This window comes from Felis catus, chromosome E3 (assembly GCF_018350175.1).
Source record: "Felis catus isolate Fca126 chromosome E3, F.catus_Fca126_mat1.0, whole genome shotgun sequence".
In the NCBI taxonomy this organism is placed as follows: domain Eukaryota; kingdom Metazoa; phylum Chordata; class Mammalia; order Carnivora; family Felidae; genus Felis; species Felis catus.
Genome location: NC_058383.1, coordinates 29,618,034 through 29,632,178, shown reverse-complemented (window position 1 = coordinate 29,632,178; position 14,145 = coordinate 29,618,034). Strand labels below are relative to the sequence as shown.

General features: G+C 47.0%; 1 protein-coding gene across 1 annotated transcript in view; it reads left to right on the top strand.

Moving 5' to 3' along the window:
• Nucleotides 1-7,543: 7,543 nt before the first annotated feature.
• The window catches only part of ERCC4 (ERCC excision repair 4, endonuclease catalytic subunit), a 30,349-nt gene continuing 23,747 nt past the window's right edge, over nt 7,544-14,145 (top strand). Inside the window, exons 1-2 of the mRNA XM_003998848.5 lie at nt 7,544-7,794; nt 9,316-9,496. Coding sequence (XP_003998897.2) covers nt 7,588-7,794; nt 9,316-9,496 — 388 coding nt within the window. The 5' untranslated portion in view covers nt 7,544-7,587. The remainder of the gene's footprint in view (nt 7,795-9,315; nt 9,497-14,145) is intronic.

Genomic DNA, 14,145 nt, shown 5'->3' with positions numbered 1-14,145 from the left:
ACATTTGGAGAAAACACGGAAAGTCTATGTGTAAGTCCCCTCATGAACAAGATGCCAGGGAAACGGCCCCGCCACCACCACCCCTACTTTCCATTCCCCACACATGACACTAACTCCAAGTCAGGCAAATGGATTACAACAGCATCATCAATGCCTACTGACAAAGACGAACAGCTCTTAGATCATTATTATTCACAAGGTCAAAGCTCTTTGTCAGCGCCATGGTCAGGGCTTGCGTAGCCACCCGGACCCCAAGCTCTGAAGGGTCCCAGGCTTGGTTGAACGCTCTGCTGTTGCCATCTTGAAATTCCCATTACTTTTTTAACAAGATGCCCTGAATTTTCATTTGCACTGGACCCCACAAACTATGTAGCCAGTCCTCTGTACCTTGTCAGAATACATTCTAAGAGGGAGAAGATGGTAAGGGAAAAGGAATGTCTCTAAAATTAAAGAAAAACCTGGGTCATCTGGGTAGCTCTGTTGGTTAAGCGGCCAACTTCAGCTCAGGTCATGATCTCTCTGCTGGTGAGTTCAAGCCCTGCGTCGGGCTCTGTGCTGACAGCTCAGAGCCTGGAACCTGCTTCACATTCTGTGTCTCCCTCTCTCTCTGCCCCTCCCCTGCTCATGCTCTGTCTCTCCCTGCCTCTCAAAAATGAATAAATGTTAAAAAAATAAAAATTAAAAAAAAATAAATAAAAGTAAGAAAAACACACTTCACAAAATTTGCCTGACTCACATATTCTTTTCTCCATGGGAGAGTTTCCTCAGGGTTCCTCATAAATTCCTACAAAAAGCTAATTGCCTAATCCATAAGAACCACTATCATTTCTTGATGTCCTTGCAAAGAAGGGCAGGTAATTGGTTTTCAGGTTCAGATTCATTGTTACTTTTTTTTTTCCTTTTCTGTTTTCAAACAGTAAAAATATTTTTATTTTAATTAGAGTCATCAAAAGTCCTTATTTCTGAGAAAAGAGATTAGTTTAATGATTAAATTCCCTGTGCCTCTATGAGTAATAATTAGTTAACCAAATACAAGTCTTCTCTCGGTGGAATAATGACACAGTGTTAGTACACAGGTGACTTCATTTTCAGACAATTAATGTAAGTGACACACACCAGTGGGTCTCCCAAGGACCTCAGGTCCCCGGCAAAGCTCTGTAGGTATTGCAATGGTTTCCTCCCTCCTACGCGTACCATCCATTGCCCGCAGACAGAATCGTAACAGGCCTCTCAAGGTCATATACTAAAAATTTGCACATGCTCGTAGACGCTCTCCGGTTTAATATACCACAGATCTATTTGAAACTGTTGCTGAATTCATAGTAGCTTTTTAAAAATGTGGCTGCAGGGCACCTGGGTGGCTCAGTTGGTTAAGTGTTCAACTTTGGCTCAAGTCATGATCTTGCAGTTCATGAGTTTGAGTCCCGCCTCAGGCTCTGTGTGGACAGCTCAGAGCCTGGAGCCTGCTTCGAATTCTGTTTCCCTTGCTCTCTGCCCCTCCCTCACTCATGCTCTGTCTCTGTATCTGTCTCTTTCTCTCAAAAATAAATAACATTAGGGGCGCCTGGGTGGCGCAGTCGGTTGAGCGTCCGACTTCAGCCAGGTCACGATCTCGCGGTCTGTGAGTTCGAGCCCCGCGTCAGGCTTTGGGCTGATGGCTCAGAGCCTGGAGCCTGTTTCCGATTCTGTGTCTCCCTCTCTCTCTCTGCCCCTCCCCTGTTCATGCTCTGTCTCTCTCTGTCCCAAAAATAAATAAAAAACGTTGAAAAAATTTTAAATAAAAAAATAAATAACATTAAAAAAAGAAATGTTTTTACTTTTTTTAAATGTTTATTCTTGAGAGAGAGGGAGACACAGAACCTGAAGCAGGCTCCAGGCTCTGAGCCATCAGCACAGAGCCCAACGCGGGGCTCAAACTCATGAACCATGAGATCGTGACCTGAGCCGAAGTGGGATGCTTAACCGACTGAGTCACCCAGGTGCCCCAAGAAATTTTTTTAAAGTGTGGTTGCCACCCACAGACACAAATCTACTACTGTCATCATGGAGGGATTGATCCAAGAGTATTCTGAGTTTATGTTAAAGGGATGTACAAGTATAGAAAGGATGTGGACCATATGAGTCACGTGTTCAAGTCAAAGTGACTCAGGATGGCGTTCATGGCCTGCCCGTGTTAGGCATCTAAGGAGGCAGTAGGGGGAGCGGGGGTGTCCACAGTTTTCAAAGTCAAGTAGAATTTGCTCCTGCTCCCACTTGGGGGCCGTGGACAAGCTCCTTACCCTCCTACGTCCTCTTCTCCTTACGTGAAAAATAAGGAAAATAATAGTAGCTACCTTAGGATCTTAGTGGACACCACCTCATTGTGCCCCAGGACACCTTGAACTCAAAGGAGAATCATGGCAGTAGAAGAAGCCCCCAGCCCCGAATAAGAGATAGGAAAGAGCTGAACAGAGCGAGGTAGAGCCGGGATGGTGGTTAGTAATGTGCCCCGCCCCAGCCACGGTGTCTGCATCTTGCAGGCCCACAATAGACGTGACTTGGTTGTTGTCGCCATGGTTAGGTCACTTGCCCACCTGTCTCTAGCTGAGTAGCTGTCCTAACTTGCACGATCATTAAAAGCACACTCTAGCTCAGGATGTCTTTCTGTTCATTACCGGGTAAGACGTTATCTAATTTTTAAGACATTAGCTAAGCCTCTAGGTTTTCCTAATTGCTTTCCCCATGAAATTTTAATACAGCAGATGCATTGCAATTCTATGTGTTGTGAGTAATTTCAAGCGTCGTCTCAGCTGGGCCGTGAGTTGTAAGCCCAACCCCTAGTAAACAGACTTGGGGGGGAGATGTTATAGGCTCCGGATGGAAGGTTCTTAGCCAAGCGAGACTGTGGCTCGTGACCTGAGAGACCTCGCCTCTCAGTTCCGCCCTTCCAGATGGTGGACTGGACACCTTCCCTGAGAGGCAGTCCCAGGACATTGGGCCCCACCTAGAAACCTCCTTGCTTGCTCTTCACTCCCAACACCGCTATCTTCCATCACGTTCTCAACCTGCAACCTCTTGATCCCCTACGTAAAACTCTTGATATTCTCTTTTCCTTTCATAATCATCTTTAAAACATTTTGAAACTGGACCCCAAAGGTTAGCAACTTTCCCTTTGTTAGAGGGCAGGGATGATCCAGGCACCAAATGTTCCTCAGCATTAAGAGGGAAGGTTTGGTTTTAATCCTTAGGAATACATGCGCTTCAGGTCCTAGAATGGGTTAGAGTGTTTTAAAGCAGTTGTCACTGGGGCACCTGGGTGGCTCAGTCAGTTAAGCATCCGACTCTTGATTTGGGCTCAGGTCAAGATCTCACGGATCATGAGTTCAAGCCCGAGCGGGATCTGAGCTGACAGCCCAGAGCCTCCTTCAGATTCTCTCTCTCCCTCTTCTCTCTCTCTGCCCCTCCCTCTCTCTCTCTCTCTCTCTCTCTCTCAAAATAAATAAATAAACATATAAAAAATAAAACGGTTGTCATTAAGTTTTTAAATTAAAATTGGTTGAATGTTCACGTCCTGCTATTTTCTTCATCTCAGTTAACTTCTCTACCCATCACATGAGGTAGTTCCTATTATCAGCCCCCATTTTAAAGATGAGGCAACTCAGAGAGGTTAAGTAACTTGCATGAGGTCACGCAGCTAGCAGGTACCTAAGCTGAGTTTTCAGCCCAGGTCTTCCTGACTTAGAGCCTGAACCCTTAAACCACCACAAGCAAACTCTAAGAGACTCAAAGGTACTCTGGCCCTAGGACAGGGTTAAACTCAGGAAACATTCGCTTTTTATCCAGTTTCTGGACTTAGCAGACATTCCGCATAGGTATGAGCAAGGCTGAGGTCGCTAAGAGAAATCACAGTCGTGGTCGACCTAAGGTTAACTGAGATATGCTGGGTTCTATCTCAGGGCAGAGGGAAAAAAATGATGCTTACTCTCATTCCCAGCCCAATGCCAAAGGCCAAAGGCCAACTACCTGCCCTGTGTCCTCACGGGCAAAAAAGAACTAGAACTTACAAAGTGACCTGGAGGGGAGATGCGACCAGAACATCCTAAGAAATAAGAAAAAGGTTAGGAGAACTGTGGCGACAGAGGCACGGGAAAAGAAGAGTCCCATCACCTTATGTTGAAAACGTTTGCCCACTGGAAAGACTAAAATTTTAGTCGAGACAGAATCTGTGAGAATTTATGTCTGCCTCCCCAGATGCCAACTTTTTTTTTTTAATTTTTTTTTTCTTAATGTTCATTTATTTTTGAGACAGAGAGAGAACATGAACGGGGGACGGTCAGAGACAGAGAGGGAGACACAGAATCTGAAACAGGCTCCAGGCTCCGAGCTGTCAGCACAGAGCCCGACGTGGGGCTCGAACTCACGGACCGCGAGATCGTGACCTGAGCTGAAGTTGGCCGCTTAACCGACTGAGCCACCCAGGCGCCCCTGCCAACTTTTGACATTAAGTGTTGCCCACCACCCACATATTAAATCTCGAATTCACAAGAGGATCATCTTTAGCGCTGATGAAGTATGTATATAGCACCTGGGAATTGGTTTGGGCTTCATTTTTATTATACAAGCAATACATGTTCATGGTAAGCAAGACCAACATCATGGAAGGGAATCAACGGAAAAGTAAAGGTCTTACTGCGATGCCAGCCACTCATTTCGCCTCCCCAGGAACAATCGCTTTTGCTAAGAGATTTAATTCCAGAGCTTTTCTAAGCAGTCACGGGAAAGCATTGGTTTTTTGCTAATGTTTTTAGACAAATGGGACCGTACTAGACATTATTGTCTTGTAACTGCTTTTTTTCAGCATATAATAACATGCACGAGATAGCTTGCCACATACACCTTTTAATAGCCATATGATATTCCGCTCAGTAGAGACGTATGAAGAGATTTTAACTAGCCTCCTTCTTTGGACATTTAGGAGCAGTATCTGAGAAATAATGATAGCTCACAAAATGATCTGATGAATAAACATTTTTGTACACAAGCTCCCGCTCGAATACGATAAATTCTATGGGGGCAAAAATTTCACCTGCTTTGTTTACTGATGAACCTCCAGCATTTGGTTCGCTGCCTGACATGTAGCAGGTGCCCAGTAAGTGTTTATTGAGTGAATATATCTTCGTGTGTATATGTATCTATACAAGTGTTCAAATTTTATGTGTATGTTGACCACTGACCCTCCAAAATTATTGCTTCACTATTCTCTACTCTGTTTTGTTCTGTTTGGTTTTGGTCTGCTGGGGATATCTTAAGAGCTCAGTGTCATGGAAATAGTGAGTGACTGTGTATGTTTCCCATTGCTGCTGTAAGTAGCTGCCATGAATTTCGTGGCTGGAAACAACATAAATTCATTAACTTCTAGTTCTGAAGGGCAGAAGTGTATAGTATAGGTTAGCAAGGCTGCATGCTCCTTAAGAAGGTTTTAGGATAGGATTCATTTCCTTGCCTTTTCTGGCTTTTAAAGCTTGCATTCCTTGGCTCATGGTCTCTTCCACATCATTCCAACACCTGCTTTCACTGTCACATCCTTTTCTCCGATTCTGACCCTCCTGCCTCCCTCCTTCCCTTCCCTGGATGCTTGTAATTTACACTGGCCCCACCTGGATAATCCCAGATAATCTTCTCGTTTTGAAATCACATCTGCAGAGTCCCGTTTGCCACAGAAGGTAACATATTTGCAGGTCCCAGGGATTAGGACTTGGACATCTTTCGGGAGCCATTATTCTGCACACCACAGCATGGGAATCAGGTTTGAACTTCAGCACTGCCTCTTCTGCATGCACACCCTAAATACGTGGTGCGTTCCTGCTTGCCACGTCCTGAACTAAATCTAAGCAATACACTAACTAACTCCGTGGTCTTGGCCAAGTTGTATAACTTCCCTGAAGCTCCATCTGTCACTTTCAGAATTGGAGAGATTAATATTTGTTTCACAGGAAATTCTGCCTGTCGAAAATTGCAGGCAAACCTTCCCATTCAGGAAATTATTACACGTTGTTTTAATCTTGACAAAATGTAAGTAAAATCCTGGTTAAGCCGTAACGAGATAGAGAAACAGATCCTCTTGCATCTGCTGATGTGAATGTAGATTGGTACAGGCTTTCTAGAGGGCAATGTGGCACTATGAATGTAACGAAAAGCCTTATGTTGGTTCTCTTTATCCCACTAATTATCCATTCTAAGTATATCTTAGGAGCATGGTTGAATTCATGTGCAAAAATGTTCAGTGAAATATTATTTACAATAGGGCGTGATGGTGGAAACAAACTAAATGTCCATTAATCAGGGCTTAGATAAATAAGTGTGGGATATCCTCATTACAGAAATATTATCAGCCATGTAAAAGGATTTTGTAGAATACTAAATAGTATGCTCGAGGTTTGTCAAATATCAGTGACAAACTTGGAAACCCGCCTCACTTACTATCTCACATCGGTAAAAGAATTGTGCGTGAGAAGGGGGAAAAAAAACTGAAAATACACATTTCATGGTATTACAGTGACTATTTCTGGGTAATGGAATAACGGTTGATTTTCATTTTCTAATAATTAAGTTGGGGGGAAAGGAATGTCCACATAGACCAATTCCTTTGGTTGGATTATCAGGCGGTCCTTGTGTGGAACAAAAACTTCCGAAGGTGTCCCTCTAGTGGAAGAAAGGATGCGGCGGCTGGGGGGACACCCGGGCGCGACTTTTTAAGAAACAGATTATTATTGCATTCAAGACATTTCGAGACAAACAAGGGCCTGAAAGTAGTAAACTATTCTGCTCATTAAAAAAAAAAAAAAAAAATGTTTACAGGGAGACAGAGGCCAACCGCAAAAGTAAAACTGAAACCTCACCGTGGCAAAGAGGGCCACTAATTCTAGGCGCGCTTGGACAACTGACAGCTTTTTCATTACCGAGGTTGGGGAACTAAACTCCTTGGGTTTAATTCTCCTCTCCTTGCTTTGGGGTAGCTTAGGTTCTAGTTGCAGATCCAGGCCGCCCCACCCTCCGATCGAAGGGACAAGGCAAGACGCAGTCCCTAAAGGCCGTGGGCTGGAGTCTGAGGTCTGGAGCGGACACCTGTCGGGAGCGCGCAAGCACCAAGTTGCTGGGGAACGCTACGAATCTTCGGCTCCACTCGGCTCCTCTTCGGCTAAGTTCGGTCAGCTCTCCTCGCGGCTTCGGCTCCTCCTCGGCTGAGTTCGGCTGGCTCTCGACCTGTCGGGCTCGGCTCCCTTCGGCTTCCTTCGACCGACGTTGGTCTCCCGCTCGGCTCTGTTCGGCTGAGCTCGACTCCCGCTCGGTTCTGTTCGCCTGAGCTCGGCTCCCGCTCGGCTCTCTTCGGCTGAGCTCGGCTCCCGCTCGGCTCTCTTCGGCTGAGCTCGGCTCCCGCTCGGCTCTCTTCGGCTGGGCTCGGCTCCCGCTCAGCTCTGTTCGGCTGGGCTCGGCTCCCGCTCAGCTCTGTTCGCCTGAGCTCGGCTCCCGCTCGGCTCTCTTCGGCTAAGCTCGGCTCCCGCTCGGCTCTCTTCGGCTGAGCTCGGCCGCGGCCCCGGAAGGGCGCCCATGGAGCCGGTACCGCCGGCTCGGCCGACCGCTATGGCGCCGCTGCTGGAGTATGAGCGGCAGCTGGTGCTGGAACTACTGGACGCGGACGGGCTGGTAGTGTGCGCCCGCGGGCTCGGCGCGGATCGGCTCCTCTACCACTTCCTCCGGCTGCACTGCCACCCCGCGTGCCTGGTGCTGGTGCTCAACACGCAGCCGGCCGAGGAGGTGCGGCTGCCGGCGCGGGGGTGAGGGTGTCCCCGAGAGAGTTGGGGGCTTCCCGAGCGGATGCAGGCCCGGAGCGGGCCCGAGGCCTCTGAGGGCGCCGGCGGTCCCTAGCGCCGGGGGAGGGCGTTGAATGGGGGTCCGTGAGGCAGATGCAGGGCCCTGACACCGGCGCGAGGACGTAGGGTGGGAGGGGTCCCTTGGAGGATGCACGTCCCTGACACGGGCGCGGGGACACTGAGAAGGATGAGAGGGGTCCTTGAGGCGGTCGCGGGTTCCTGACGCGGGTGGGAGGACACGGGAGTGGGAGGAGTCTCGAGGCCGACGCAAGTCCCTGACACCGGCGCGGGGACACCGAGGGTGCGAGGGGTCCCGAGCAGGGTGCAAGTCTCTGACACTGGTGGAAGAGCTTGGAACGGGGGTCTCTGAGACAGCTGCAGGTCCCTGCCGAGGGTGCAAGGACGCAGAGGGACGGAGGGGCTCGGAGAGGGGGAGGGGAGTCACCGCCGGAGGCGAGGGGCAGAGAGAAGGATTGGAGGTCCCGGAAGAGGACGCGATGGCTAAAGAAGGCTGCGGAGAGAGGCAGCCTTGAGGACGATGAGAGAGGCCCCAGGCTGGGTACCATGGGGCGTGTTGGGTCAGAAGAGCGGGATCTGGAAAAGGGAACAGTGACGGGGATGGGGGAGTCTCAGAGGGTAATTGCAGGATGTGAAAGGAGAGACTGAAACTGGGGAGAGCCCTGTAGGGAAGAGGAGGGTCTGAGGGGGTTGACCCAGGCTGGGGGGAGGGGGCGGAGGGTCAGAAGGGAAGGGAGCTGGAAGCTGAGGACCTGGCGGTTAAGGAATGGAGGGCACTGAGGACAGAAGACGGATACACCTGTGCCAAAACGGGGCGTTTGCTCTTGAGAGGTGGCACAGCCTGGTCTGACAAGTCTGCTGCGCCCCTAGGTAGAGCGGGTGGCCAGGAGGCAGGTGGCCGCTGAGAAGAATGCCCATAGACTCGGTGAGGGCAGGGATACTGTCTGATTTGTCTAGGGATCCCCAGTACCTGGCACAACCCAGGGCCCCCCAGGAGAGGAAGGGTTGCCCTGAAGACACAAAGGGCCAAGCTCCCACTGACCTGAAGCCCCGCTGGGGCGGATGGGGACAGAGCCACCAGTCTAAAACTCGGCTTGGGAAGAGGATTCCTTGCGATCTCCTCGCACCCTGTGCTTGCCTGCAAACCTGGCTTTGATGGCAAGTATTTTCTAGCTAGCCGAAGTCTTTTAACTGAGGGTTTTAAAGTCTTTGTTATTGTTGTTAAATGCTCATAACTCAAGTGCAGTGATGCCTCAGCACAAACCCAAAAACCCAACAAAAATAAAAGCCTGGTTGCATGTGCATGATTGGTTGATCACCCAAAGCAGTAACTTGGTTTGTATATTCCTCAAGTTCCCTGTCTCTCTTTTTAAATACAAAGACCTTGCCGCCTAGTAAAAACTGCCCTGTATTAAACAGACTGCTAATCAAACTTGATTTGATGTAGGAGTATTTTATCAGTCAGCTGAAGACTGAAGGAGTGGAACACCTCCCTCGTCGTGTAACAAATGAAATCACAAGTAACAGTCGCTACGAGGTCTACACCCAAGGAGGTGTGATATTTGCAACAAGTCGAATACTTGTGGTCGACTTCTTGACTAATAGAATACCTTCAGATTTAATCACTGGTAAGAATTTGACACCTTGTCATTATTTGTATAATGATACAAACTAGCACTTTTTTGTGCCTGTCTCCACTGCTAAAGTCTAAACTAGAACTTCCTTGGGGGCAGCACTGGGTGTTTTGACTCAGCATTGTACTCCCAGGGGTTAGCACAATACCGGACACGTTTTAGATGCTTAAAAAGTACTTGTAGCCTGAATAAGTAAGAATGACTTTTCCTTGCTCTCTAAGCTCCCATCTGGTTAATACTTCATAATTGGCTGGCATTTGCTTTTCGAACCTAATCAGCCTTGAAATGTTTATAGATATTCTTTGTATATTTCCTAAAATATTTGGTTTTCTCTTTAAAGAGTTTTTCTCCCCCCCCGCCCCCCGTGATTTGAAATTAAACCGAGTCGTTGCTTAATTATTTTGAGAAATAATGGCTTCATTTTAGCTAGAATTAATATAGAAAAGGAATTCGTTCTCATTATTATTCGTCTGTTTGGCGACCTTTTCTGATCTCCCCCAAAGCTCATTTGAGGACCCTACCTCTCTGTCCTCGGGTTATCCTGTGCGTCTCCCCAGTCATAGCACTAAAGAACAACCCATTATATTTGCCAGTTTATTTTTCTGTCTCACTCTTAGATAACAAGCTTCATAAGCACAAGGAACAATTTGTTCATCGCAGGCTAAGAACCTGATACGCAGGGTATTAAACACGTATTTGTTGGATGAACGTTGTGTGAATAAGCTGTGATCTTCCGTAAACTTCTGGAGGGCAGAGCGACTGTGACATTCATAATGGTATATCCCACTATTGCCCTGACCCAGAAGACCCTCAGGAAGCATTTAGTGAATCAATGTATGAACGAATGTTTTATGTGGCTCATGGTACACTGATTGAAGAAAAGTGTTTTTATACTTTTATAACATTTTATAACATTTATAACTGTAATAAGCTGGGGCACAGGTGGTGAGGTCGGACTCACCTGGCTTTGAATGGGGATGCCACCACTCACAAGGAAGTTATGTAATTTTGGTGAGCCTCAGTTGTCTTTTCTCATTTTTTTTTTAATTTTAGTTAGTTAACATATACAGGGCAATATTATTTCAGGAGTAGAATTCAGTGATTGATCACTTACATACAACCCCCAGTGCTCATCACAAGTGCCCTCCTTAGTACCCATCCCCCATCTAGCCCATCCCCCACCCCCCTCCCTCCGTCAACCCTCAGTTCCCTGTGGATAAGAATGGCTTGTCTCTCTCTCTTCTCTCCGCCCACTTCCCACGTGTTCATCTGTTTCGTTTCTTGAATTTCCACACATGAGTGGAATCCTATGGTATTTGTCTTCCTCTGATTGACTTAGCATAATACACTCTAGCTCCATCCACATCATTGCAAATGGGAAGGGGTCATTCTTTTCGATGACTAAGTAATATTCCATCGTATAGATAGGTACACCACATCTTCTGTATCCATTCACCAGTTGATGGGCACTTGGGCTCTTTCCATAATTTGGCTACTGTTGATAATGCTGCTGTAAACATCCGGTGCACGTACCCTTTCCAATCTGTATTTTTGTATCCTTTGGGTAAATACCTAATAGTACAATATCTGGATTGTAGGGTCGTTTTATTTTTAGTTTCTTGAGGAACCTCCATACTGTTTTCCAGAGTGGCTGCACCAGTTTGCATTCCCACCAGCAGTGCAAAAGAGATCCTCTTTCTCCGCATCCTCACCAACACCTGCTGTTTCTTGTGTTGTTAATCTTAGCCACTCTGACAGGTATGAGGTATTATCTCATCATGGTTTTGATTTCTATTTCCCTGATGATGAGTGATGTTGAGCATCTTTTCATGTGTCTATTGGCCATCTGGATGTCTTCTTTGGAAAAGTATCTATTCGTGTCTTCAGCCCATTTCTTCACTGGGTTATTTACTTTTTGGGTGTTGAGTTTGAGAAGTTCTTTGTAGATTTTGGATGCCAACCTTTTATCAGATACGTCTTTTGTGAATATCTTCTCCCATTCTGTAGGCTGCCTTTTAGTTTTGTTGACTGTTTCCTTTGCTGTGCAGAAGCTTTTTATCTTGATGAGGTCCCAGTAGTTCATTTTTGCTTTTGTTTCCTTTGCCTCCAGCAACATATCTAGTAAGAAGTTGCTCCGGCCAAGGTCAGAGAGGTTGCTGCCTGTGTTCTCTAGGATTTTGATGGTGTCTTGTCTCACATTTAGATCTTTGATCCATTTTGAGTTTATTTTTGTGTATGGTGTAGGAAAGTGGTCTGGTTCATCCTTCTGCTTGTCGCTGGCCAGTTTTCCCAGCACCACTTGTTAAAGAGACTTTTTTCCATTTTTCCTTCCTGCTTTGTCGAAAAGGAGTTGGCCATATAGTTGTGGGTTCATTTCTTAAATTGAGAAAAAGAGCACCTCCTAGAGTTATCTTAAGGATTAAGTGAGTAAAAATAAACGGCTCAGTATAGTGCGTGGTACATACTAAATGATAAATAATAGCAAAGAAAAAAAAAGTATTGGCTTTTCATAACCAGAAATTCTGATGCATCGTAAAGTCTTTCACTGTTTGCTGCTTTCTTCTCAGCTTAGTTTTATATTGCTTTGTTTTTTAAGTGGATACAATGGGGGCAGTGTACCGGAACTACCACTAGATGTCAGTATTGCTCTGACTTTTAGTAACCGTTCAACCTACTTAGGCAGAGAGCGGGATGAATCAAAGAAACCTCCAAATTATAGCTTATAGGTAGTTCCTAATTAAAAGCGCAAAATTCCTGGCCCATATCTGATCAGCAGCCAATAATGAAGGTGGCGATGCTGCTGCCGCCGCTTCGCTGCATGGAAGGTGAATCAATGCCAGACAAGAACCCCACCCGATTCTGCTCCCCAAGGAATCATTCCACCCCCCCCACCCCCCCCCCCCCACCCCCCGCTCCCGCCAGGCTGGCAATGACACTTTGACCACAACTCTGACAGACCAAACAGCAGTCCTTGAGACATGTAACCCTCCGGAAAGTTCTGAATGTCCCCGGCCCTAACCTGCCCCCCCACCTCCACCACTGCCATTGCTACTCGTGGTATCCGCCACCATACCCCACCCAAGGGTCCCTGCCAAACGCAACTCCCCGGTGCAGAGAGAACTGTGTAGATAGTGACCCTGGCTGTACTGGCAGGAGACAGGACAGGAGGCTTTCATTGCTAAAACGGCTCCTGACATCCCCAAATAGAACTCAGAACACGCTTTCCACGGGACGCTTAAAAAAACCCTCCCATGTTACATGTTAGGTTCGTGCGCCCAGTGCTATAATCCAGTTTTCTGTTCACTCAACAAACATTTAGTGTCCTAAGGGTCCTTTGTTTGGCAGGGATGTGGTAGGTCCTGGAGACAGATGAACGAGAGACTGGTGAACTCTTGAGGTAGGCTCCCTCTGGGTTTGACCCCGCCTCCCCTGTGTACCAAAGTTGTGACCCCTGGCACGTTTCTTAATGTCATCAGGACTCCGTTTACTCACCCATAAATGGGAGACTGTAACAGTGCCTTCCTCTTAGGCTTAGCACACGGGTGAAATGAGATCATGTTTGTAAAATTCTTAGCATGCTCAGCACACAGTCAAGCATTCTCTGATGACTGCTCGTTGTGATGTCCTTGTCCTCGAGCGGTGTCGTGGAGGAGGCAGGTGGAAAGCAGTACTCGCAGTACAGGATGAGATAACGAACTGTTGTGGGAGCATCAGAATGAAATGGAAGGAGGCTTTGGTGAGACCGCAGTTGCCCCCAGAAGTACACCTGCTGTGTTTTCTTGTTGCTGGTTTTTCAAATGGTGTGTCAGGGGTGGTGGGGAGTCCTCAGGGGGTGTCACTTAGGAGAAACCAGGCTTTGTCTTCAGGCACACATGGTTTGGGACCTTCAGCCTCCCATTGCTTGGCGGATGACCTTGATCAACCTGTTTGCCTCTCCTGATCTCATAATAATACCTACATCCTAGAATTCTGAGGATTAAATGAATAACAGTCTGCAAAAGTACCTGACCCCAGTGCCCGGGATCGAGTATTCTCTTCTTCCATCTGGGTTCCAAAAGAATGACAGCCTTTTGGAACACAACATTTTCTTTCTTTTTTCTTTTTTTAATGTTTGTTTATTTATTTATTTTGCGAGAAGGGAGAACATGTGTGCACACCTGCACGAGCGGGGGAGGGGTAGAGAGGGAGAAGAGAGAGAATCCTAAGCAGGCTCTGGGCAGGATCTCACGGGGCTCGATCTCACGAACCGAAACCGTGAGATCATGACCTGAGCTGAGATCACGAGTCAGACGCTTACCCAACTGAGCCACCAGGTGAGCTGGAGCAGAACATTGTCTTAAATTGAGGCCCATCTTTCCTTTAGAAGCCCACCTTTATCACTTCAACCTTATATAATATCTCAGTGTAGGCCAGCAAAGTGTAGCCCAGTAAAGTACTTGGAAAAGCCCAGCGTCTTAAGTCCAGGATCTTTTCTGAGTTGTAAATTTGTTATGTACGTGTATTGCAGTTATTGAAAACCCTTTGTCTGTAAATTCCTGAATAACACTTACTGATTTTTAGCACATCTGAAAAATAGTGTGCTTAGCTAGAATTAGAATAGATGGTAGCTCTCTCCACCTCAGTCCAAAATTTAAACGCCAAAA